Below are 26,809 nucleotides of genomic sequence, written 5' to 3'. Positions count from 1 at the left end.
TCGATACCCGTGGTGGGCAGAGCACAGATAGCCCATTGTGTAGCTTTGTGCTTAATTACAAATAAACAAACAAACCTTACAAACAGGCAATATCATTTCGCTAATAGCTAGTGAACTATTGGTTTCCGAGCCTTTGTCAATTTTAAATCCTGTTTTGTTATCATATTAATGGTACTAGACTGTATGCCCAGCTTCAACACAATGGCTTTCTGAATTCTTAACTATAGTCTTCGCTATTCGGATGAGGACCTTGAACCGGATTGGCTTGTTGGGGGTATTAGTTCTGAGTCTTTTGTTGTCCTGAACGCTCCATTGTGTGAGGTTTTCATGAAAAAAATATTGAAAGCTCATTTCTTAGAATCATTACATGCTTTGGCTCTACAATATTTAGTTATCCTGCTCTATGAAGTTTTTTCTTTGGATAGGATATCAGCAATTATTCAGCAATAAGCTACTCTTGGAGGCATTGCACTGTTCAAGTGGCGCCAGTGTATTAATATGTAGCAATTGTTTAAACTAAGTGCCATGAAGCACTTGCAAAACGGTATTAAGTTGTATTAAGTATTTAAAGTAGCCTGAAGCAATATACTTCAGAACTGGATTAGCTGTGACCTTCAAGAAGGACATATTATAAAAGTGTTTTGATTTCAGATGTCATATTCCACTCCTACTGAAGTAAGTTTTCATGAACTGAATACGGTGGTCTCTCTTGCCGTATAATCATACACATCTTATGCAATTTACATTGAAACCAGTAGTTTTTCTTCTTTTGTAACCATCGATTTCTTGCATCCATATTTATAGGAACCAGTCGTATTACACCCTGAATCGAAACCAGGGGAATTATTTATTCGTATATCAAAGCCTATGGTGGTAACCTTATTTATATTGAAAACGATGGTATGGCCCCTTTTACCAACGAAATCAGTGGAAATACCCTTGTTATATCAAAACCATTGGGACTACCCCTTATTATATCGAAACTAGTGGTATTACCCCTTCGTAACTAATACCACTAGTTTCGATATAATAAGGGAGAGTCCTACTGGTTTCGATATAATAAGGGGTAGTCCCATTAGTTTCCATATCATAAGGGGTAGTCCCATTAGTTTTGTTATAAGAATGGATAATACTACTGGTTTCAATATAACAAGTTATACGAAGGGGTAATACCACTAGTTTCGATATAATAAGGGGTAGTCCCATTAGTTTCCATATCATAAGGGGTAGTCCCATTAGTTTTGTTATAAGAATGGATAATACTACTGGTTTCAATATAACAAGGGATAGTCCCATTAGTTTCGTTACCTTCTTATAACGAAACTAATGGGATTACCCGTTATTATGTCAAACCAGTAGGATTGCCCCTTATATATGGAAACTAGTGATATTACATCTTTTCTTAACGAAACTAGTGAGACTATCCCTTATTATGTCGAAACTAGTGGGACTACCCCTTATTATGAAATCCTGAATTTTTCAACTTAACGGCATTTTGAAAACCGTTATATATCATATGAGGGTCTTACGTGCACGCTGTGTCAAAAGTCTAAATCATAGTGATAATACTAGGAAATCTTCGTTTTTACTATTATCTATCATATCATTTATTATTTTTTTATTATTGCTGCATACTTTATTTTTACACTTAAACGATAAATCAATCCAAATTAAAAATAAAATATGCAAAGTTTCCAGTTAGTAATTTACATACATGTATGGATTAATGTATTTTTTTGGTTAGTTACTAAACTATCTCGCTATTAACGTGATTTTTGTTATGTCTAATGGATTTTACTTGTTAAAGATTTCTGCTCGTATAGCATTTGTGAAAAGTATTTCCATTAAATTATCAGATTTCGACCAATCAAGTCTCTAGAAGTTAAGATAACATTTTTATTATAATTCCGTCTTGTGATTTATAACCATTAATATTAACTTCTGATCAAAGTTACTTGAATCAGAGCTCAAATTCAGCCAAGTAATTTGATGTGCCTTTCTTAGATTCTTCCTGATAATGACCAGAATGCATTGTTTTATCAGTTAAAATTTTAATATGTAATGTAGGGATTTTGTTTTCCATGTAAAGTTGAGATAGCTTAGTCTTCTATGTGATCATCACCTGGATCAAGTGATATGTCCCCTTCCATCCTTATCTTGTTTGGTTCCTTTTTTTTCAAGTTCAGTAGCCAGCCCTACATAGTTTTTTTATTTAGTTATAATTGTTTTCCTAATACTTGTTTGTTTAGTCTTTTATAAAATGGCGTACGCCATTACTAGGTTATACAGTGCATTATAAAGCTTTATAAACTTTGTGTATAATAATAATAATAAAATAGGTTGTCAAAGATCGTGAAGACTGTTTTACTTTATCAAAAGATGATAAGATTATAGTTACTGCTATAACTAGGTAGGTGCTAGGCCTGTTGAAGAAAGATAATGATGGACGAAAATATGTTTATTTATTTATTTTACTCCTTCACTTCATACATAATATAGGGGTTGACTCCCTAAAGACACCTACTGTATACTATACAAGGCATAGAATATGTACATGCTACAGTCATCTGATGTTCATCTATTATTGGCTGGTAATTTCAGTTTCACCCTGTACTTAAGCCTTTTTTAGGGACACCAGATATTTGTAAGAAAGCTAACTTCAAAGGGTAATAATAGCGTTTTCACTAGAATTATGATTTTTTTCTTTTCTAATTGTGCATAGAATAATACTATAATAAGTAGTCAAGATTGTGGAGACTGTTTTACTCTATGAAATGATGATAAAATTATAGTTACTGCTAGAACTAGCTAAGTGCTAGGCCTGTTGAAAAAAGATAACGATGAACGAAAATACAAAATCTTGGTTTTAGCTATTCGCTGGTTTTCGACTTTGGGATGCTCTGAATAGTTGAAAAGCGGGATATACACCGGAGATAGAGTGACTATGCCAGGTAGTTCTTCATATCTAGCTTCTGGTGACCTATAAGAAGAAAATCCAGATGACTTTTGTATTAATTTAATACGGGCGTCCGTGCCATCCCTACATAGAAAGTGTTAGCGCACTCTCTGATAACCAGAGAATGTTAAATATTTTAACTAACATTTTTTGATACATTTCCTTGGGTTATAGCTGGGAATATTCACTCGTCAGTAATCATTAGCTCATTAAGGAACAAACGACATATATAGAACGTTTTTTGACTTGTGATTTTAAATACTCTGGGTGGTGATTTATTGGATATTTTTGGCACTAGATGTCTTATTACGCTCCACGTGTTCGGTGGATTGAGAATACTGTTGCCAATTGATCTATTAATACTCTCATAAAGATCCGTAGACATTATGTTAAGTATTAAGTGAGAAATAAAATTTAATCCTGATTTACTTATTCAATATTTTCAATCGAACAATTTTACTCTGTATATCTCTCGGTCAGTGAACCTGGAATCATTGATAAAAGATGGTGTTTCGCGAGATCCTTCTATTTTAAGACTTCTTTCTATTGCAGGAAAAATTAGGGAAACTAATAACAAATAATCTTTTTCTTTAAGAGTTTCAAATGTTTAAATGTATGTCCATGACTCCAGTTTTTGTCAGTTCATCGTCCGTCAGTCTCTCTGTATCGATCTAATTTGTGTCTCCATGTTAAGTAGCACATAAAGTAACGTTCTACATATGTTTCTAGATAACGTGTCTCCCTCAGCACAGTGCGACAGCAAGATATTTCACCTATTCGGAAATCAGTGTTATCTACTAGCTTCGTACCCAGAAGTTAGCTGGCACACCGCGCGTCAGATCTGTGCTGAGTCCGAAGCGAGGCTAGCCACCATTTATACTCTCGAAGAAAAACGTTTTGTGAATTATCTCATTCAATCCACTGAGGCTTTTAGGTCGGGATTGTTGTACTGGGTAGGCGGAGTCAAAGAAATTGGAACCAAAACGTGGCACTGGGTTGATGGACAGCATATTAACCAATCAGGTAGTAAAATGTTTAAACACTATTATTTCCTAAGTGTTATTATTTTACATAAATTTAAGTGTTTAGCAAATTGTTGCTTGTAAGAGAAAACTTCGGTATAGTTTTAAAGGCCTGTCATTGAATAAACCCTGTTAACGTGGACTTTGAATATATTGGGTTAAAATCAACCAATAAGATAATATAAATAAAGATACGTAAGAGTTGGATTTTTTTATGTTACTATTACACACAATTAGGATTTTATAACAGTAGAAAAAACAATCATTCGTTTTGTTTCTTTTGTTTAAGACCAAAGCTTCACAACAAGCTATCTGCGTTGTGTACATCACAGGAACCGAGCGCTGAATTTTAGGTTTATAAGCCTCGCTGAGCCGTCGGAGGAGGGCTGTTTTAAGAGGTCATGAGTGAATATTATCTGTAAATATAATAATTCTAATATTCATGCTAGCTATCTGCTGTGTCCAACGCGGAGGAATCGAACCTCGAATTTTAGTGTTGTAAGTCAGTAGCTTCACCGCTGTCCTACCGGGGGATAATAGTGACTGTCGTTGTTTTTAATTTCGACAATTTACTATAGTATTTACAATTTTCCAAAGTACATTTCCATGTTAATTATTTTATATCGTTTTATAAGGTTAATAAATACGTACACTCATCTTATTTTCAAAACAATCTAGCCTACGCACATATAAATAGGATAACACAGTTGTAGAGAATTTACAGAATTGGCTCTTTTTTTATATGTCACATCATCATATAAACTATGATTAAACTTTGAAACCTTAAAAAATAACTCTTATAAGATTCCTTTTAGTCTAACTTTGCTCTTTATGTATATTTAAAATGTTTCGATCAGATGTGCTGTAATACTTCTTATATATACAAAATTTTAAACTTTCACATAGAGTAACGTTTAGAAACTAAGTAAAACACATTTGACACCTACGTTCCATTTTGTGTCAAAACGGGCACTAAATAACCATATAAATCTCACTGTCCATAAAATATTTAACATAACCTAAAATGGATTAAGGTAAACGTTATGTTTTTTTTCTTTTTGTAAAGCACAAATCAGCGATTTTATTAGAACTCAGATAAAATATCGAATTCTGCTAATCTCACCTTACAAAATCAGAGTGGTCCAACTGACGACCGAGTTTATTTGGCTCTGCACTCATCATGAATCGCATAATAACATTCAAGCTTTTCGATTAAAAGAAAATTGCTCACAAAAATGTAAGAGCATATGTAACAAGTTACGGTCCTACAATGGTTAGACCACCATGCATTTAGACTAGATCATCACTAGCTATGGTTAGTTTTACTTCAGCTGTATAATAATCCTTCAACCACTCACCCTTCTTTTTACACTCACGTAAATCCATCTATATGCGAAACGTTTTTCAAGACTTCCTTATTCCTCTGAGGCAATCATTTTCAAACTGTATTCCGTGGACCCCTGGCGAGATTTTAAGGGGGGTATGGGTTGGGTTCTGTGACGGAAGGAATGAAATTAGAGGGTTCCATGGCTTCGTAAGGTTTGATAACCACTGTTTTGAGGCATGTACTGAAGGGTCGAGTTATTCTTTATATTCTTGCTTGCAACCTCTAAAAGTAACATGATTCATTCAACTTTATAATGCAAAATTAGATAATCCTAGAATGATGCAATATTTTGAACATAGCTGCAGCAGTTATGTAAGATTGATAAGGTAGAATAGGTTGTGTCATACAAGATATATTGGTTAAACAAAAATAATACAAATTGCGTAATACTTTTGTACTGCTAAAAATTCAAACAAGGAAAATTATTTTGAAAACTGAACTGGGGAAGTTGAATAATCATAAACTGATAAAAAGAACGTACTCGTGCCGAGCTTCATAATAGCAAGACTTCATTTTAGACAAGTAACGAAAACACTGCAAATAAAGCCTAACATGTACTAAGCCTATTTCGCCCATATGAATTTACAATGATATGAACTTGTAGTTGAAGTCTAAGGGAGTGGTTTCTTGAAATCTTATGATTGGTTTGTATTTGAGTCCACAAAGATTTGGCCAAATCTGGGGTATTGCCACAGTTGTCTCAGTTGCTGGAATGTCACTTGCTTCTGGGACAGATCTAAACATTTTTACATCACATTAAAAACAGCAGCTTCAGGTTAAGAGAAACAAACTGTCAAAAAGTGGTAAAATTATGTTCTTTTTATTCTTCTCTATGTTGAATAGGCAAAACATGTAGTAAACAAAGAAGGACTGGCACGAAACAAAATTCCATTGCCAAATATTAATCTGAACTAGGGTTTGCCAGCTGTAGCACGTATATTAATTAAAATTTTATGACTATTTTGTTTTATGACTTTAGCGGTAAACTCCTCTCTGCTGTCACTGGGTCAGAACTGATAACTTAAGAACCTAGGACCATATAAAATATCTGAAATGGAGAAATGGCATATTGATTAAAGATGGTGCATCTGTGTAGACAGCTTCCCCTGGCAGCTGAGGTCTGAATCTCACTTCAGCTGGAATCTTATTTTAAATTAATTTTAAAATAATAATCAAAACAAAAGTAACGATAGCTGATCAAAACATTTTACAAGTAAAAAAACAGCTAATTTAGAATAAAGGGGTCAGCCATATAAAAAAAGAGCCAAGTGTTATAAAAGAACAACCCCTATAAATACATGATGTAAAAATGGGTAGGCTAAACATGAAAAAAACTGGCTATTTTGTCTTATGATTTGTTTTTCCGAGAAGGGGTGGGTGGGTGGGTAAAAAACATCCTGAATTAGGGCACATTTCCATCATTTTATCCACTTTTAACTTACATCATTCACAGCTGGTTAGCTTAATTACCGTAATAGTAACTGAAAAATGTCCAATAGTGTACATGGGATATGTTATTTTAGTATTTTTGCACAAGAATGGGTATATAAACACCCTGAAATAGGGCACATTTTCTCTTTTTCCATATACTTTTAGCTTTTAAGTTAAAGACATAAATGCTTAATCAGTTAGATGTGTTAATTATTACTTTCTACAAAGGATTGCAGTTAGCATCTAATGAAGTCATTCGGGATTTATTAATAAAAGAAAAAAGAAAGGCAGACAGTATCTGACATTCTCCTTTATACAATTTCTGCTTCCTTAACGGGTACCCTCAACTCGTTAATACAATTATTTTTTCCAGAAAAACTTGGATTGAGTAAGTTGACTTCCTTCTGATTGTGTCAACATTATAATTATATCAAGATAAAAGACCAACTATATGGATGATGTCATATATACTTGTTACCGTAATTTGTTTACATAATACCAACTTATGATGAGAGCCTCGGAGAAGATGACAATATCATATTGAACAAGCACCTGTGGCAGGATGATATCAGGAATTAGTAAATGTGTAACGGTCCCTTACGCTTAAGAGTTCAATGAATGTTTCTTGAAGATAAAATGTAAAGTGTAATGTGACATAAATTTTTAGAAGTTTACTAATATCTTAGGCTTTGCATCGAGCCTCTCTCGGTGGCTCAGAAATAATGTTAACATTTGAGGTTCAATTTCTACGGTGAGCACAGTGCAGATAGCTCATTGTACAGCTTTGCATTTAAACAAACAAAAAAAGAAACTTTGCATTGAATCATATGTACAATGTAAACCAAATTCACCCTTCCTTCTTGTTAATACTATGGTTCTGTACCCTTAGGTTGAGATTAATTCGCAAGCCCTAAATGTGACTTGAAAACGTAGGGGGTAGATATTAGTACTTCTTTTCATGTAAAAACGGGTACAATTCTTCCTGTATAATCACGAAATTATCGTTTGTTGATTGTTTTTATTAACATCTTATGATGACCAAAAGTGCTATTTTTTGTTTCTCATACACTTCTAGAGCTAACCGAACACAATCGGTCAGAAACGAGTACCGAGTGTCTGGCACTTCAGTGGCTACACAGGGATGACGTGGGCGACCTCTACTTGGTCCCAAGCAAATGTCACCAGCCTGGAAGGTATATTTGTAAGAAGAACGCTGTAGGTATGGAATTTGTAAAGAATGGCGTCTATAGTGAATTTTTTTATTGGTTTTACTTCTCAATTGTAGCTAATTCGAAACTCTGATGGTATATCCTGCATTAAGTGATGCCCAAGAAGAATCAATTGTAGGTTATCTGTTTTTCCCAGACGTGGATAAATATGAAATCACTGTCCGCTCAAAGCTTATACACTTAATGCCAGATTTCTTTGTGTGCGTATATTCTATTATTAGTGATGAAGTGAACTGGACTTAACGTAACTATATTTAAGGGACATTATGGTGTAGTCACGTTGGCATGGCATCTGTGGTTAATGAAACTATTCAGCTGATATTTTATCTTTCCGAAATGTTTACTGCTCGGAGTAAATATTTAATGAGTTTCTAGCATAGCCTATAATATAATATAGAGACCAGTATTTAATGGGATTCTGCCCTGGGTCTTCTTGGTAAAAAGGCAGGTGTGCTTTTGTGCTGTCCACTAGTCCAGATTCCACTAGTCCATTCTATTACAGATGTATAGCACATCTGATTTTCCAACAAGAAAACCAAGTTAAACATTCGAGTACATTTTAACAGCGTACACCAGTGGTTTCCACTTACCCTGATTTGCGAGACACCCCTGTTGCCACGTGGAAAATTTTTTATACTTTTTTTTATGTTCTTCGTTTGGCTAAATTCTCGCGATACCCATAGCAACTATAAGTATCGCGACACACAGTTTGGAAACAACTAGTGTAGACATTCTGTTACACACAGTTTGGAAACAACTAGTGTAGACATTCTGTTACACACAGTTTGGAAACAACTAGTGTAGACATTCTGTTACACACAGTTTGGAAACAACTAGTGTAGACATTCTGTTACACACAGTTTGGAAACAACTAGTGTAGACATTCTGTTACACACAGTTTGGAAACAACTAGTGTAGACATTCTGTTACACACAGTTTGGAAACAACTAGTGTAGACATTCTGTTGATGTAGTAAATACCAGATCTTTCTTTTTTTATTTTTGTTTTACTACAGTTCTTCCTGAAAGCCTTAACAAAACATTCGGAGGAACAAATGGAACCATAGTTTCGGTAAACTTCCCCAATCATTACGTCAACAATCTTCACTACACAGTCATCATTAAAGGTGGGCCCTTGACCCGTATTTACCTACAATTTGAACATCTGGACATAGAGAAGCAAGACCAGTGTATGTACGACTATATTTCTCTACAGAGTGACCTTGATGGACCTGAAACTCGATTTTGTGGACAACATCAAAACGATCTAAATAGGTATGAACTTTCTCCTTTTTAAAACTTAAGATGAATCCCATGTTAAGCCTAAAGTGTGTGTGTGTGTGTGTGATTTTTTTCGAAATAAAAGCAAGACAGTAAAGTTGCATAATATTTTTCTAATAGTTTAAAAAATTAAGAAGATTTACTCAAGTTAAACATTTAGAATTTTAATAATTTAAAATAAGTTAAAAAATTTCCATCTGTTTTAACGCTCATATTACCGACTTCTTTTTATTCTGATGTCGTTCACTGCAAGTGGTATCTACATATTACATCATATTGAGAGTTTTTCGTTTTTGCCTGTTACAACACTTAGTAAAAAAAAACTGAAAAACTCAAAGGGGAACCTAATATTAGTTAATGAGTTTAACTTCAATATTCATGGTATTGTGTGTGTGTGACTCCTATAAAGACATGGGCTCATGAGCAGTTTGGTGTATAAATAGTTTAGAAAGTTTGCTTAAGAAAGACTATGTGTTCGGGACCCCAGTGGTAATCCTAAGGTTAATGTTACTTATCTTTATGAGTTATAAACTCCTGAGTTAGAACGAGTACCATTGCGGGTAAAAATTAATATCAAAAGCAAGTTATGTTTATGAAGTTTGCCACTGCTGAGGGTCAATGGTCAATGTCATGCTGAAGGTCAGCGACAAGTTTTCATCTAATGATTTTTACATCTACTGGACTTTATAGATTTTGAGTTCGACTATAAAAATCATTCTTATTTCCATGCAGTGGTAGCGGGAAGAGTGAAATGTTTCGAGTAGAAAATAACTTATTTCCTAACGTTTCGTTCCTAAAGTTCCAAATCATTCTTATTTCCATGCAGTGGTAGCGGCAAGAGTGAAATGTTTCGAGTAGAAAATAACTTATTTCCTAACGTTTCATTAAAACTCCGCAGAATAATATATATGTTTCTACAATAAAGAAAACAATCTGAATTATAATTGTTAATTATGAGCAATAATCACGTACGCTTTCGCTAGTCTAGTTTTGTATTTTATCCATTTTTTCATCTTATTACTCATCACTGTCTTTTTTCAAACATATAGGATTATACTAATGTTACGGATGAAAACGTTCAAAGTTTTAAAAATACACGTTTTCAATGCAAATGTAGCATTGGTTGGAAAATATTGGATTTTTGTCGTTAAGTTTAAACACGGCACGAATAATCTGATTAAATTTATCTAATTTTTACCACTGTGCAGAATATGAGTAACTACTAATAAAATGAAGCTAATAAAAACTGAGCTCTTCTTACCTTGCTGAAAATGTATATTAACAAGCACCTTTGTTTTGTTACTGGGTCGAGCATGACCTAGAGGTTAGCGTGTCCAGACTGTAGCCTCTAAGATTTATGGTTCGCATCAAATAACCACAAAAAAACGTGCTCAACGCTTTGTGGTTGTGGGTGCGTTATAAGAGTTACGGTGAAATCCCACTGTTTGGCCAGACAAGAGTAGCTCAAGTGTTAGTGGTGGGTGCTGGTGACTAGCTATCTTTCTCATAATCTCCCAGTTCAAACTTCGGAAAAGCCATGTTTTAAATATCTTTGCGCCAAAAATTATGTAAAAAAAAATCTTGTTATAATAAACAAAGTCACGATTCTGATTCTAAAGAATATGTGGGTTTCGCTTCAAGAATGAAGTTTTTGTTTGTTTTATTTTCCTTTCTGTCTCACTCAGAAGTGATGTTTGTAAACAACCAAAGAATGATCCTTAGAAACTGGAATATCTTCTATACTGTTATACTAAAACTGATGGTTCCGTCTTTTACAACCACAGTGGCCCTGCATGGCCAGGTGGTTAGGGCGCTCGACTCGCAATCTGAGGGTCGTGGGTTCGAATCCCCGTCACACCGAACATGCTCGCCCTTTCAGCCGTGGGGGCGTTATAATGTGACGGTCAATCTCACTATTCGTTGGTAAATGAGTAGCCCAAGAGTTGGCGGTGGGTGGTGATGACTAGCTGCCTTCCTTCTAGTCTTACACTGCTAAATTAGGGACGGCTAGCGCAGATAGCCCTCGTGTAGCTTTGCGCGAAATCTATAACAATAACAACAACAGCACACTCTGGTTAATTTGCTGTAAGTTTTCTGCCAGTGGAAAACGATCTATCCTCTTTATTATCTTTGTATGATATTGAACAATGGCTAATACCTTCACAGTCTGTTAATAATAACGAATAATTTTCATGAGCATATTTCTGTGTTTACTTATTGTACATATTTTTTTATTTCAGGTTTTTTTTCTACTCGGACAATAACACAGCGTACCTTACATTTCATTCTGATTTCTCCATCACGAGCACTGGGTTTCAGGCTACCTGGAAAGCGATTGACGTTAGTGTTTGTGTAAAAGTACAGCAGATAAGCGTCACACACAAAACAACCTACACTAGTCTTAACTACCCTGAAGGTTACCTACCGAATCTTCATTGTGTTGCTAAGTTTCGGACTCCAGAAAGTGCAATTATTTTGACATTTTACGACTTTGATGTCGGTCTTTCACAAGCAGATGGTCGCTGCAGGAAAGATTATTTGAAAGTTACCTTGGAATCAGGGCGATTGCGGAGGTCTTTAAATCTGTGTGGAAACAGCAGCCTCGTCCCTCCAGGCTATCAGGTCTTATCGTATGATAACAGCTTAACAGTGGAGCTATTCACCAACAAACATGGAGGAAGAGGGTTTAACGTCACCCTCGAGACTTGTAAGTTACAAAAACCAAGCTGCTTATTAAGAATTCGTAGTGAATATAAACTTCAGTAATTGTTTTCCCTCACAAGTGACAAAGCGTTCGTAGCTTATTGCTTTCAAACTGCAGATAACTAGTTGATTTTATCTTGATGTATCCATAGGATCAACTTTCATTCAAAACATTACAAGATGCGGTAAGGCGGGCAGGATAACATTTATAACTTTGGAATAAAAAGTAAGAAGAAACATAATAAGACTGCTAATACCCTTAAACGCTTCATCTTTTAGTCGACCAACTGATAAGACTTCAGCTAAACTTTGTTTATAGCGGGTCAATGTCGACGAGGCTTTCTATCATTAGTGGCCTGGCATGGCCTCGTTGTTAGGGTGCTCGACTTGCAATCTATGGGTCGTGAGTTCGATTCCTTACACCGAACATGCTCGTCCTTTCAGCCATGAGGGCGTTATAATGTGATAGTCATTCTCAGTTTTTGTTGATAAAGAGTAGCCCAAGAGTTAGCGGTGTGTTGTATTGATTAATTGTGCCCTCTCTCTCTTTAGTCTCTCACGACCAGAATAGGTGGCTCTCGAGTATCTTTGCGCGAAATTCAACAAACGAATAATCCTTCATTAGTACATTACCAAGACGAATATTTTATTAGAAAATTAGAAGAACCAGTAGCGCATTTGACGAAATAATATTATAGTAAGCAAAGCTGAGAAAATATATTGGTTCAGCATATTTTCGTCAGTGTAGGCTATGAACCTGTGTATCTAGAATTTGTATATAAATGTTTCACTCCATTATTTAAGAGTCATTCATTTCTGTTTACTGCTTATGTTGGCCCCCAGTGGTGGACAGAGCACAGATAGCTCATCGTGTAGCTTTGTGCTTAACCACAAACGAATGCTTATATTAACACTGTTTTTCTTAACTACTTTCCTTAAACATAAACCGAACGTTGGATTTATTAAGTATTCAAATGAATGTTTTGCGCAAAAACAAACAAAAGGCTAAGTAATATCAAAATGTAGTTCTGATACATGTCGTTCCATTACGATGTTATTTACTGTGATTGTCACGAGACTTTCTGATTTTCATATTCAGAATTGTTTAATATAACATACTCGTTACTCTGTTTAGTATTTTCATAATAGAATTCCAATACTAGAGATAATTACCTAGCAGATAGGTTGCTTGTATTCTGTTTTGTATTTTAGTAGGGTAGGTGTGACGAGAGCAGGAATTAAAAGCAGCACTCACTTATATCAAATTTACGATATGTAATAAAGAAATTCTAGCACTTTTTGTTTCAGACTAGGTGAGGATTACTGACGTAAAATATAGACTCATAAACCCAGTCCAACCTACAGACTTGAAATAAGCACTAAATGAATCATTTTAGCACATCTTTTCTCTCGCGAAACAAAAAATAAGGTAAAGTAGACCTCATTAAAAATATTGCATCATTTGCTAGTCTCATACAAAGGCTTGGCACGACCTGGTGGTTAGGGCGCTCGATTCGTAATTTTTAGATCGTGGACACAAAATTCGGTGCCGAACATGTTTGCACTTTTAACCATGAGGGCGTTATAATTTGATGGTCAATCCTTCTAGTCGGCAGTTCAGGATTAGGGAAGGCAGTAGATAGCCTTAAAACTTTTCACTTACACAAACAGACAAGTTTGATTAAAACGAATGGTTATCAATACAAACTTAACCTAGATTGGGTCCATATTTTATCTTCGAATTATTTATGTTCTCGGTCCAATTCTATTGTAGAAAATGCTTGTTTCATCAAAGTTATAGAAATAAGTATTTGTTTGACGCTATAGAATTCAAAACATGTAAAGTTTTTGTTGTTGTTGATAATTTCCTAAATGAATTACAACGCTGAAATTCGCGTTTCGATACCCGTGGTGGGTAAAGCACAGATATCCCATTGTGTAGCTTTGTACTTAAGAACATCTCAAACCAAAACCATCCTGAATAGCTTTAATAAAATTAGTTTATCAAACCTAATGATCACCAAATTTTTCTTTTACGTGACTCACATTCTTAAAATAAAAAAATGGACCATTGTAGCTAATTTGAAGCCGAGCTAGTTCTTATATCAAACTGAATTACTTGACATTACAATTTATTATGAATGACACAGAAAACAAAAGAAAATGAAGGTTCACAAGCACGAACAACGTGGAACCAAGTGTATACAATAATTTTCCATTCTGTCTTTCTTATTTAACCAATATGGATAACCAGAGTTTCTAAACCCGATGCGTTAGTTTGTTTTACAACGGATCTTCATACACAGATACACGGTTTTTCAACAGAAACTAACGTGTTTTATACAGATGTGCATTAGAATGGTAGATTTTTCTTAACTTCATCTATCAGCTGAAATATTTATTACAGTGGCATGTATGTATATATAATTTCAAATTTCATAATGTAAATTTACAAAAATGTGATAATTGTCTGATAAAGTTTATATTTAACAAAAAAAAGCACTACAAATTTAATGGCTTAAAGGTGGGTTACAGTCTTTAAAAAATCTTATCTTATCCTCCGGTTTGTAACGGTCCACCCTCTCCAACAATGCATTTAAGTAAACAAAATTCACAAATTTGTATTTCTTTGCTTCTATTATTTTACTTTATTATAGCTGTACTTATTTTGATTTCTAGGGGAACAGCCTTCAGCTACTTATGGAACTTAACCTTTAATTACTCGCTGTAACGGAGCCTTCAAAATATTTTCATATTTTGTAGTTGGAACATAGCTAACTTAGTTATGGGCCTCAACGAGTCAACAACCTCGTTATGCAAATTTTAAGAGTAGATGCCCTCCTTTGTGCGTGGACATCTTGGATACCCCCCCCCCTTCACCTCCCTCGATTTAAGTGCAGAATTGGTCTTGACCTCATAGGTGACGTCACTTCAAGTTGACCCTTTACGATGGTGGTATCCAGTGGTTGATATCGTATTTAATGACGTCATGTCTGTCCATATAAGTTCTGTACGACATTACTTCCGGTTAGCTTTAATATGGCGGTCTCCTATGGGCGTGCCAACACAAAATAATGCTATCAGTTGTTATATGGTCGAATAATGTTCTATTACTAACATATCTTACACAGGTCCCGTACTGTTTCCTTGAAAACTTAACGATTAGAGTAGTGGCAGGTGAAGTTGTGTTGTTTGACTGGCAGAGATGGATCTTCCTGTGAGATATTAATACACCACTAATCATGACATGATCGATCCATTTGAATATAAAAGAGAATGAACCCATGCATTTTAAGGAACAGCCATCAAATATGCATTCCTCTTCAGCACTAATGCAGGAGATTCTTAAGCTTAAATGTTTAATATGGCTTGAATATGAACAATATTAAACTCCAAACGTTTCTGTAACAAAAAGGATTTGTTGGATTAGAGCAATTTGTATACTACTAATGTTTGTTTTTATAAGTTATGTGGTAGAGAAAATACATTAGTTTGCCAATTTAAGCTTAATATTGACATGTCGTTGTTGTTTAACTCATAATAGTACTCCTATCAGGGAATGGCCGCCAGGTGAAGACAATGTTAAACATCAGTAGCAACTGGAACGGAATTTTACGAAGTATGAACTACCCACACAGTCCACCAGAGAGCATTAACTACACGCAACAGATAGTGACCGTCTTAGGCACCTATTTAATTCTTTACTTTCCCAAAGCCTTTTGGAGCGAAGGAGGTTGTGACAGTAATTTCCTTGTTGTGCGTGACATATATAAAGAACGTGACTCTGTAAGGACGCTTTGCTTTGAAAGCAACGATCTGGAGACATCCAGTGAATTTCAGTTCCAGTCAGTTTTTAATTCCATTCACCTGGACTTTTGGACGACCAACAATGCTACACGGTGGAGACCGTTTACTATTGATTACAAAGTTATATTAGGTAAGAGCTTCTTTTACTTCGTTTTGAGATTACTATATTAATTTTCACAATTCATGAAGTATGACGTCACCTCGGAAGTGATGCAAATTGAGCAATTTAAGTTGCGTTTATTTTGTGATCAGTGTTATTGCGTTTCGGGGTTACAGGTGTCAAATTAGGTAAAAAAGAGGAATGTGTATAGTTTAAAAATTGCTGTCGACACTAACGACGTCTATTGTTCCTTCGTCGTTTTCTAACTATTAAGGTAGCGTTTATAAAATCACAGTTGACATCTTATGACGTAAAACATTTATTACGAGGTAACATCACGATTAACTTAATGTTATTAGCTACAGTTCTCCTTTGTTTGTTTGAGGATGTTGATTGTTACAGGTCAGGCAGTCCGCTAATTATAAGACATGACGTGACATCTGTCTTCAGAAACATTACCTATAGCTTTTCCTCTTTTGTTTAAGGATATTAATAATTGTTCTTCAAATCATATAAAATTACTCCTGCTTGCTGTGACGTACGTTCTTGTATTGTTCTCCTTACCTGTTACTAGGAGGCGTGTGTGACATATAACTTTCCAAACACTTGTCTATTTGTGTCTCGACAGAAATAATATCTCGTTTGACCGCAATTGGTCCTTGAAGAGAGTAAAAAAAGTACTTTGAAAAGAATTCGATTTTTTTCTTCATCCGCGAGTTTGTAAGATAGCTTACAATGAAACCTGATTGTCGTTTTCCTGAAAACTTATAATAATAGCCACTCATTCAATAACTCCACTATATCACCATTTATAGATACTTGGTTTAAATACAATGTACAAATATTGTTGAATTTGCGTCTAATTATCCTTCGATAATTAACAAGTGAAGAGCTTAAAAGTTTGGAAATTGTTCTATATGTACAAACTGAAGTTGGCGTAATATATTTTAATCTTAAAATAAACTAATGAAGCTAGTTTAACATACATTAAAGGTAGCAAAGAAAACATTTAATATATCGTAATTATGAACGGTAATCTCTGATTTTTATTTATTTATTTATTAGCTAGTTAAGACGGTAACGCCATATTTTCAGTTTTGAAATCTAAACAAAGAAAAGTTTAACTCTTTTTATACAAATTTAAACGCTAATTATAAAATCATCGCTGTTGTGGAAAACAGTTTATTTCTAAATTGTTTTATTCGGCCTGAATGCTGTTCATTGTTTTTTCAGATTCATACATCCTTAACAAATCTCTAAGACTGAATTCTTCACGTTCATTAGATGGGTGTTTCTGTGAAAATGGCGGATCATGTGTAGAAGTACTTGAAGGACGGTTTAAATGCCAATGTACTGGTCACTTTACCGGTAAACAGCTATTTCATTACCTTAACTTATGTAAAAAATAATTTCTGCTCATTAAGAGTTATCCAGTACTCTTAGAAAACAAAGTGTTTTTAAGACCTCTTTTTGTTACAAGTATTATTAGTTGCACAAGGTGGTTATAAAGTTTTACATCCGGTTTAGAGAAGGGGATGTAGCTTAGACATTTGAGTGAAAATTTGTCATCATACAGTGAGATACCTGGAGAAAAAAATCCATACCAGATGGCGTTGGTAGTTGTTTTGACCCAATGTAAAAGAAGAACCTGCGAATGCTTCTTACATTTGATGAAGGTAGCTGAGAAGCTGAACTGGGTGCAAAACTTTATAACCAACCGCTCATCATCATTATTATTATAGGAAAGAGGTTTACCAATGGACAATTTTAATCTATAATGAACATATTTTAAGTAACCTAATTGTTCCATTTGTTTCACTAACTACCAATACTTACTTTCTAAATGAAAAGGGATCGGGTTGTCAGTTCAGGTAACGTTTAGCACTAATCATTATGCATGTGAGCTTTTCCTTCACATAGCGCCCTCACTGGTGACTCAGTGGTAAGCTTAAAGTCTTATAACTCTAAAATTTGGGGTTCGATCACCACAATGGTCACAGCGTACAGAAATTAGTGGCTGTTTTAGTCGTCACTGTATCTGACAAATAATAAATGTTACGATAATTTAGTATTAGAGGTTTCGAACAATACAACTATTGTGCTCATCGGTTCACCTCTTGCAGAAAAATTTTCGTTTGAAAATTAGATCCCGTTTGTGTCAAGATTTTAGTGAAATCTCATTGAGTTTTGCAAAGTAGTTTACCCACAGAAGATCTGTGTTCAGTGCTAAACTAGTCAATATTCACTGAAAGATTGTTATCCTAGTTTCGATCGTTTGAAAGGTGTGATATTTGCATGAAATACGAATATTATGGAAGCAGAGGCGATGTGATTCCTGTTGAAGTTACAGTAATTATAGACGGAGATTGTTCGAAAACGTTAAAATGTAAACGAAAGAGGCGAAGAAAACTGTGAAGTAGAAGAAAGAGTAAAAATTAAATGTTTTGTTCTACTAATTTTAACGACTTTTATTGACTTGGATTGTTCAGTGATTGACTGAATTTTGGGAGTTTCAATGACTTGGATTGTTCAGTGATTGACTGAGTTTTGGGAGTTTCAATGACTTGGATTGTTCAGTGATTGACTGAGTTTTGGGAGTTTCAATGACTTGGATTGTTCAGTGATTGACTGAATTTTGGGAGTTTCAATGACTTGGATTGTTCAGTGATTGACTGAGTTTTGTGCACTTTTCGAAGCAAGCGATCGAACCCTAAAGGTGTGCAAAGTTTTATATGAAGAATTGGTCAAGCGGATCTTATTTTGTCCAAAGTTGCCACCAAAATATAGCAATTTTTGAGCGACTGACTTAATTTTAAGGTGGGGGAATCGGTTCAATTTGGGGTGCTGATTTCTAATTTTTCCCTCTAACTGAAGCTTAGTGCCAAAACTGTTTGTAAACATCCCAATGTTTTCGTTGTTCTGTTGTGATATTTAGGATTATTTCTTCGTGGTCATTTAAAACAAAAACAACTTAGATATAAATCTATTGATAATGTTAGGTATCTAAATTAGTTATAAGATTTAGTTTAAACGTTTTGACAGTAGAAGTGACATTTCGCTACATTAAGGTTATACAACGAATCAGAAGGTCATCTCAACCATATTAATTCAAAAATTAAATACGGGGTTTTTGGTCTTAATCCCAGTAACGCATCACATGGCTCAGCCAGTTTCCGTTGAATTAAATTAAGACAAAACTGATTAAAGCATCAATTTAAACTAATATTTTCTTTATGTATCTACAATTCATTAGACATACTAAGCAGTTTGATTCTGGGAAAAGTTCGTGTAATTATAAAAGCGCACGCGAAATAATTCAAATTATCAGAATGGATAAGACTTACCTAAAGATCTCCACCGAGCACTTTTGTTTTTCCTTGTAGCTAACTTATGTGTGTGATTTACCATCATCGAATACTTCATTAGATAATTCCTGAAATGGCTGTATAAGTTCCTAGAAGAAGGATAGAATTCAGTTAAACATACAGAATGGGACGCTAAAAAGTATGCCCTTAGAACTTTTCTTTGTTTAATTTGTACTGTAGGTTTATTTTGCCACCTTCCCTGGTGTAGCCTGAACCCTTGTAGAAATTATGGAACATGTAGTGCTACTAATGATGGTTACAAATGTAGCTGTACCGAAGAGTTTACGGGTGACCACTGTGATCAGGCTGTGACTCCCTGTAATCCCAACCCTTGTGGTAAACATGGTGATTGTTCGGTCGTAAATAACACATTCTTCTGTCGCTGTCACGTCTGGTATGAAGGTAAGAATATGAAATATCTTAAATAAGTTGATTTAGATTTTTGTTGTTGTTGTTTGAGAAATGGAGAAAAGAGGTGAAATCACATATCAAGAACACGATGAACGAACACTGATATGTAAAAAAATAGCTGCTCAAAGTAGTTGGTACGTTAGAAACTAATAAAAACGGCGAACGTAACTTATGAAATATCTGAGTTAAACCTGATAAAATGAGTTCATTTCGGAAATGATATTCAGTTGACGAAATAACCAATCAAACTTAAGTGTCTAGTTGTTGTTGTTTTCTTAATAAAAATGTCCTTCCTTGACTGAAAACATTTTGTATTTGCTTGTTATTTATTATTTTTTACTCATTAAATATTCAGTACTTCAGGACCTGGATATGTTATTTCTTTCGACATATATTGTTCTTTATTTAGCAATGCACAGAAAAATAAACATTGTCTAATAAACAACTACCACCTAGGGAGAAATTTTCACAACCAAAAGTCCAGCCAGTTGTTAAAGGGTTAGCTTCTGTAAAATATACAAGAGTAGGCTAAAAATCAACTTTCAAGAATTACCGGTACTTGCTTCTTGAGAATGGAACTTATGACATCGAGATCTTAATATTCTGTTCACTGATTAAAAGGATAAATACCGAAGAAGATTATAAAGCATACAGTCACTAGTTGTTTTTAGGTGAATACATAAGATTATAAAGCATGAATATTTAGCAGACAGTTACTAGTGGTTTTAAGGTGAATACATCTTAGCTTTAAAAGAAAATCTGCTGACAATCTTTCAAACATTAGATATCATAAGTATGGTAGTATTTATAATAGGAATGGGCAAGATGTGCAATATATGCAATACAAATTATAATCTCAAGCATACTGCAAACAGCATGTAAATAACTTTATAAGCGCTTTACACACACTGTTGAGTAGTAAACAAACCAACTGTAGAGTAACAAGCCACCGAAACAACTGAGAAAGTCGGTAGGGTAAAAACAAAAATTTCACAAAACTACAGATTTGTCTATCTGACTAACTAATATTGTTGGAAAGGTATAGCTCTCTCCTGCCTTCAGCTTATGCAAATCTAAATGTACACGATTGAATTACATTACCTTGGCTAAAAGCATTTTTCTTAGTTTTACTTATAACTTTGGTAATAACAAGTAATAGCAATAACCATTTTGCAACATTACTAATGAGCTAACAATACTCTAGTAGCCATATTCTATGATAACGAGCACGATCTGTGAGTTGCCAAGTAAAACCCCCGCCCTCATATCACACGAAGGGTGCACGATTCCTTATGCGCATACATTACATGATTAGCCTGCAGCTGTATCAACTAGATAAAAAACATGGACTATGTAGATTCTCTAGATCTAGGTTCTAACTATAACCTAACCTTTGAAAGCGAAGTTTTCAGTTCTATACACCTGACTCGGGGGTTCTGTGTTGGAAAAAGCAATTATATCAAAGCAGTCGGTGTCTAAGACGAGAGACTCCTTCGTGAGGACAAACGCTACCACTGACAAAGTCTGACACGGCTTTGCTCAAGCATTCTGAACTTAAAACAAGAATGATAAGTTGTATAATTTACTTTTGCATTGTTTTCAATCTAAGTGTCACCTATTGACATCTACGATTGTACTTGAAACAGTGCGGTTTTAAAATATGCCTTTCAAAGAAACAAAACGCCAGAAAAGGAGAAAATCTTATGTTGATAACCTTGAAAAGTCTTTGCCCCAGCAAAGAAAGCATTACTCTAAGAATAGAGATAAGGTTAAAAACAAGCCTTAGCCATTAATATAGCAAAAGAAAAGGCTTCCACCCTCGCTAGATGAAATAAAAACTATAGCAAAGATATCAACAAAGGCCATGAAATGACAAGAGATAGCTCTAAGAAAAACTACGAGGAGAATAGGCCTAGAGCCCATTCACTCTCGAGACTTAGTACCAAAAAAAAAAGCTATGATACACGTGTGAAACATTTTTGAATATAAAAAATTAGGAAGCAGGAATGGGAACACCAAAAAGTAAGGAAACAAGGTAGAAATGGGCAGGATAACATTACAGCACTTGGTGTTTTTTGACATGGTGCAACCTCAAAGTGGATATGGCCATCGTTCCGCCCATTTCTACTTCGTGTTTTAATTTGAACTTTGGTCCAATTATAGACTTGAATTGAGTTTTATCAGTAGCTAATCCTTTCTAAATGCTCAACAAATTTCAAAATTTCAAAAATCAGCGGTTTTGATACTATTCTTTTGGCACACCCCTTACCAGTCAGATAGCTATAATATCTCTCATAAGCAAAGCATGACTATTGGAGCTTCCTGTCTGACTTCAGACATAAAAAAAAACCCTTATGATATTATGCATTTCGTTAGGGTCACGTGCATTGATCACATACATGTATCTGTTCTTGGTTGTTGAAACTAAGTTTACAAAATAGAAATTTAGACACATACATTTAGTTTGAACAATTACCAAGTTACAAAAAGCACATGAAGTAAGAATGGGCGGAACGATGGCCACACCAAATTTGAGGTTGTACCGTGTCGACAAACCACAAATTATGTAATGTTATCCGGCCCATTCCTACCTTATCGCTTTATTTTTTGGTGCTTCCTTTCCTACTTCATTATACTTTTATTTAATTTTTTTATACTTGTTGAAGATTAAAAACATTAATTTGATTGTTGTTTTATTTAATTTGAAGAAACGTTATTTTAATTTTCAGTTAGGTAGCTTTCTACGGGTGGGGGCGGCGCCAGCCTCTTCCCGGTGAAGGGGTGCTGAGTTGGGATACGAAATAAAATGTAAGGATCTGCATCTACATCTTGTGAGTACACGTACTGTGGTATTTAGCTTTAACGATAAGCATTTTCCGTTAGATGAGGGGTCTACAGAAGAGGCTGATGCATATTTTGGGGTAGGTAGGTGGCTTCAGCCCAAACAGACCTCCCTCTTACCACTACCCATGTTTGTGGCTAAATTGTGAACATTTCATTTACTTCTGAAAATTAAAACGTATCAGAATTTGATTCATTATCACAACAAACCAAAAATAAATAAAATATTATTTTCCTGTATATTTATGAACTTTTGTTTTCACAGGGCCTCGATGTTCTCGATACGTTTTTCGGATTATTTACAAACCATTAAGTAAAAGAATGCTGGAGGAGCCCTTTTGGTTAGGCTTAATCACCGTTAGTGCTGTTTTGTTCGTCATTCTGCTGGTTTACTGCATCAAGCGGAAATTTGCCGACAAGATTGAAAAGTTCTTTGTTGAAGAAATAGAAAGAAGTAAAAATTGTGCGTTCATAGTAACGTATAATTTGTATTATTCTAACTAATATCTATCATTTCATGTCTTAAGACGATTTACAGCTATCTTATTATTAAGAAGCATTAAGAGAATGGAAAAGATTTAGAGAGGAAGATTTCAAAATCTTTCAATATACAATATACATATTGGTTATTTGTATGTTGATTTTGCTTAACATAATTACCGTTATTATTTATGAAGGAAATTTTATAACTTCGTTTCAGTTTTATGTCAGGGCTGAGCGTGGCTTAATGTGCCGGGATGCGAGCAAAAATGTCCACGGTTCGAACAGTAATATGCTACTCATTACGCTCAGCAATTTCAAAATTATAATTGTGAAAACTAATCTCAATATTCGATTAAGAGTAGGCGGCAGGTGTTACCATCTGGTTAGCCCCGCTTTGATTTGCAATTCTAAATCAGAGACGACTATTTTTAAACCATGGTGTCTCTGACCTGGCTATTTAATTCATGTTGCATAAGATTTCGTTCTGGTTGAGAATACCAGTGCCAGTTTTATGTCAAAATTATGTAAGATATAATTACGTAATGAAATAGTGATCATTGTTCAGTTCACACAGTTAGTATATTTTATTAGTTAGCTTGTTTTGGAGACAGATGTTTCGCTGTGACAGCAGACATATTTCACTATTTACAGGCGAACTGTAAGCCATGGCTACTTGCAATGCAAAGCAGGATATAAATACGTCCCCTGGTGGTTTAGCGGTATATCTAAGAGTTTATAACGCTAAACATCAGGTTTCGATACCTGAAATGGGCAAAGCATAAAAAGCCCATTGTGTAGATTTGGGTTTAACAATCAACACACAAACAAAACCAATAAATATGTATATTTAACTCTACATTTACGAACTCCAAAAAAATATTAATGAATATTTTAGTTACTCGTTTTGTGTGTGTGCGTTGCATTATTTTGGAGAGTTTGTTTCAATTCAATATTAAAGATATATGTATATATATTAAGTGTTATATATATATGTGTGTAAGTACGTGCGTATAATTTGCTTATCATTTTGTATTTCTAACTAAAAAAATACGCTTCACATAACTACAGTGAAGGTTTTTCGTTACACCACCTGTTACGTATCAATTTTAAATTAAAAACCAAAATTTTGTTGTTTTTTCGAACAGATCCATCCCCCGTAGGGACACGCTACAGCTTAAGCTCTAACCAAGCAAGTCTCACTCCAGTTGCAACAAGTCCTCAGCCTTGTTCAAAGTCTTTTCTGAATAGAATTCGTAAACACAGCATTCGTAGTGTTAGAAATAACCACCACAGTCCTTCGGACAAAGATCAGGCTCGAACGTTTAGTTTTGACGATATCCTAAAACGTAGCTTTTCCTCCAGAAAACAAAGCTACAAAGCTAGTGAATCGGAAAAAAACGAAGTCGAAACATCACGTATCATAGCATCTTTGGTGCACTCCAACCAGTCATCTAAAAACAGAAGGATGAGTTTAGATGATTTTATTAAAATGAATGGGAAAAAAATCCGACTGAATACCACAAAGGATGAAAATCAGGGTTATATGTCTGACATGTCGACTAAAAGTGAAGATGTTGCCGAGACATCATTTATTGGAAAGCTCTCACCTCGATTCCCACATTACTCGGCGCCATCATTTACTGAATTCCATTCCATCAAAGAACAGTCTTTCGAACAAGCCTCGTCCTCAGATAGCCTAAGTTGTGACGTCAAGATGGGCGAGACAAAAGTAGAAATATCTCTTTCACCTCAACAAGCATCTGGACAGTCTGATTGTGAGAGTATTGAAGATAAGCCAACTCGAGAAGTTCCCAGTATTCCTGTGCCACAAGTCGACAGTTTCTCTGAGCCACAAAAACCAGTAAAGGATAACGATATTTGTAAGACACAAACGATAACGAATGACGAAATACCTTATCAAATCAATCCATCAACAGAGAATACAGAACTTTCTAATAACACACCAGTAATTCCAAACGTATTGCTGGAGGTGTCAAGTCCCGTTGACGCTAATCCATTACCAATAGATGACGCAGCAACCGAAGCGGACGATATCTCTGAAATTAACCTTCCCACACCGCCAAGTACAGCGTCTCCAAAACAAGAGTTATTAGAATTTCCTATTCCAGAAAAACACTCATTTGAACTGTCTACTCCAAAAATTCTGATCACGGCTAACTTGAGCTCTTGTGATTCTGAAGAAACTAGTCCTCCTCAAACTCCAAACACAAAGCCTCCTTTAATGAATTACCTTAGTCCTTTGACTGCTATGTGCCCTTCTTCTGACAGAACCATCTCCGAATCCAACCTGAGCACTTCTGGTTATTCCTCTTTGTCGAGTCCCGGTATGTCCAGGTGTAATTCCAGCAGCCCCTTAGCGGAAGAATTGGAAGTTAGTACAAAAAAATTGTATCTACCTCAAAAAGCTTCCCACTTACTTTCGCCTAGCCTGTTGGCAACCAAATGCGAAAATGCATTTCAGTTTCCTCCCCAGCAGATCTACTCATGTCTTCAAGTTCCACATCAACGAGACCCCTCGTGGTTTCCAGAGCGAAGAGCATCTGTTGGTGGTGCATTGTTTCCTCCGCCGAAAGATATAGGTCACTTTCTGGGTAGAAAGTTAAGTAAACGTATTTCTTACCAGACAACCAGTACTGAAGACTCTATAGATGATGAAGGAATTGTATTAGACACTATAGATGTTAAAATTAAACAAGGAGAAGTGACAAGTGCCAAAGAACTTGAGAAATTTGTGGCTTTTGAAAAATATCAGAAAATGGAACGAGATAACGCTTCAAATAAGCAGAACCGTAAGCCTTCTCCTCTGAGTCTGCAGATTCCAGATATCTCAACTCCATGCTCAACAGAGAAACATCGTTTTGGAGGAAGAAATAGTCCTAAGCCAAAAAAAGGTGACAGGTCAAGAAAACTTTCTGACCGTGGTCGGTCAAGTGCTTGCAGCTCCCCTAGTGTCACGCCCGTGAATGAAAGACTTCCGGAATGTCAAGAAGGTAAACTACCACGAAATTTATCGAAAACCAGCATGGGCAGTCAAGCAATGTCTTCGTCAGATGACGATTTAGACTCTCATGGACCAAGACACAAGTCGCCACGAAGACCGTATAAAAGGCACGAGACCCAATCTAGTCCGAGCTTAAGACACCATAAAGCGACCAGCCCGACAAGTCCACGGTCGAAGAGCTTGACACAAGACCCTTCACACGAGTTCGGGGACAAATCCTCTCGAAAAAGTAATCGAACTGCATTTTCTTCCTCTTCAGAATCTATACTCTCTACTGCCGATGATAATTTTACAACAGATTATTCGACTGATGGAGAAAAGCTACGGCAAAAGCTTGGATTATCCAGTGTTGTATTACAGACGCCAGAAAAAGTCCGTGAAAAATTCCTTATTGTGCGAGAAGATATTACAACAAGAGGTCCCGTCACTTCTGAGTCACAAGGGTTAGTTTCCTCTCCCACCAGAAGTAGGGCAAGACAACAAAGCTGGGCTCTTCAGAGACAGCGGTAAGATCCGAGTCTGCTTAGACAACTGATTTTTCTTATGTAATATCTTTTTTTATTTCAAGTAAGATTATGTCCCTAGATAAGTTCACCCTGAACCTACATATCAATAATGTTATATAATCTTTTGATAATTATTAGAATTATTCATCAAATCAATTTTAATACCTGCCGCACGAGCCAGCCCAATATCGTGATATGGACCCAAAAGAATGAGTCATTCCGGAAAGGTTTGGGTTGTTTTGATTAGACATTTGGCACCATTTTCG

General features: G+C 35.3%; 1 protein-coding gene across 5 annotated transcripts in view; it reads left to right on the top strand.

Moving 5' to 3' along the window:
- LOC111086422 overlaps positions 1-26,809 on the top strand; it is a 224,431-nt gene that overhangs the window by 185,365 nt on the left and 12,257 nt on the right. For 3 of the 5 annotated variants that reach the window (XM_022389174.1, XM_022389177.1, XM_022389173.1), the window contains 9 exons: positions 3,686-3,979; positions 7,872-8,015; positions 9,041-9,299; positions 11,546-12,012; positions 15,553-15,945; positions 17,149-17,283; positions 19,461-19,682; positions 22,798-22,995; positions 24,161-26,543. In XM_022389174.1, coding sequence (XP_022244882.1) covers positions 3,686-3,979; positions 7,872-8,015; positions 9,041-9,299; positions 11,546-12,012; positions 15,553-15,945; positions 17,149-17,283; positions 19,461-19,682; positions 22,798-22,995; positions 24,161-26,543 — 4,495 coding nt within the window. The remainder of the gene's footprint in view (positions 1-3,685; positions 3,980-7,871; positions 8,016-9,040; positions 9,300-11,545; positions 12,013-15,552; positions 15,946-17,148; positions 17,284-19,460; positions 19,683-22,797; positions 22,996-24,160; positions 26,544-26,809) is intronic. The other 2 variants (XM_022389176.1, XM_022389175.1) reach the window with 2 other exon arrangements.

The sequence above is a fragment of the Limulus polyphemus genome, unplaced genomic scaffold, assembly GCF_000517525.1.
Source record: "Limulus polyphemus unplaced genomic scaffold, Limulus_polyphemus-2.1.2 Scaffold1084, whole genome shotgun sequence".
Lineage (NCBI taxonomy): Eukaryota > Metazoa > Arthropoda > Merostomata > Xiphosura > Limulidae > Limulus > Limulus polyphemus.
This window is presented reverse-complemented; position numbering and strand designations above follow the sequence as displayed.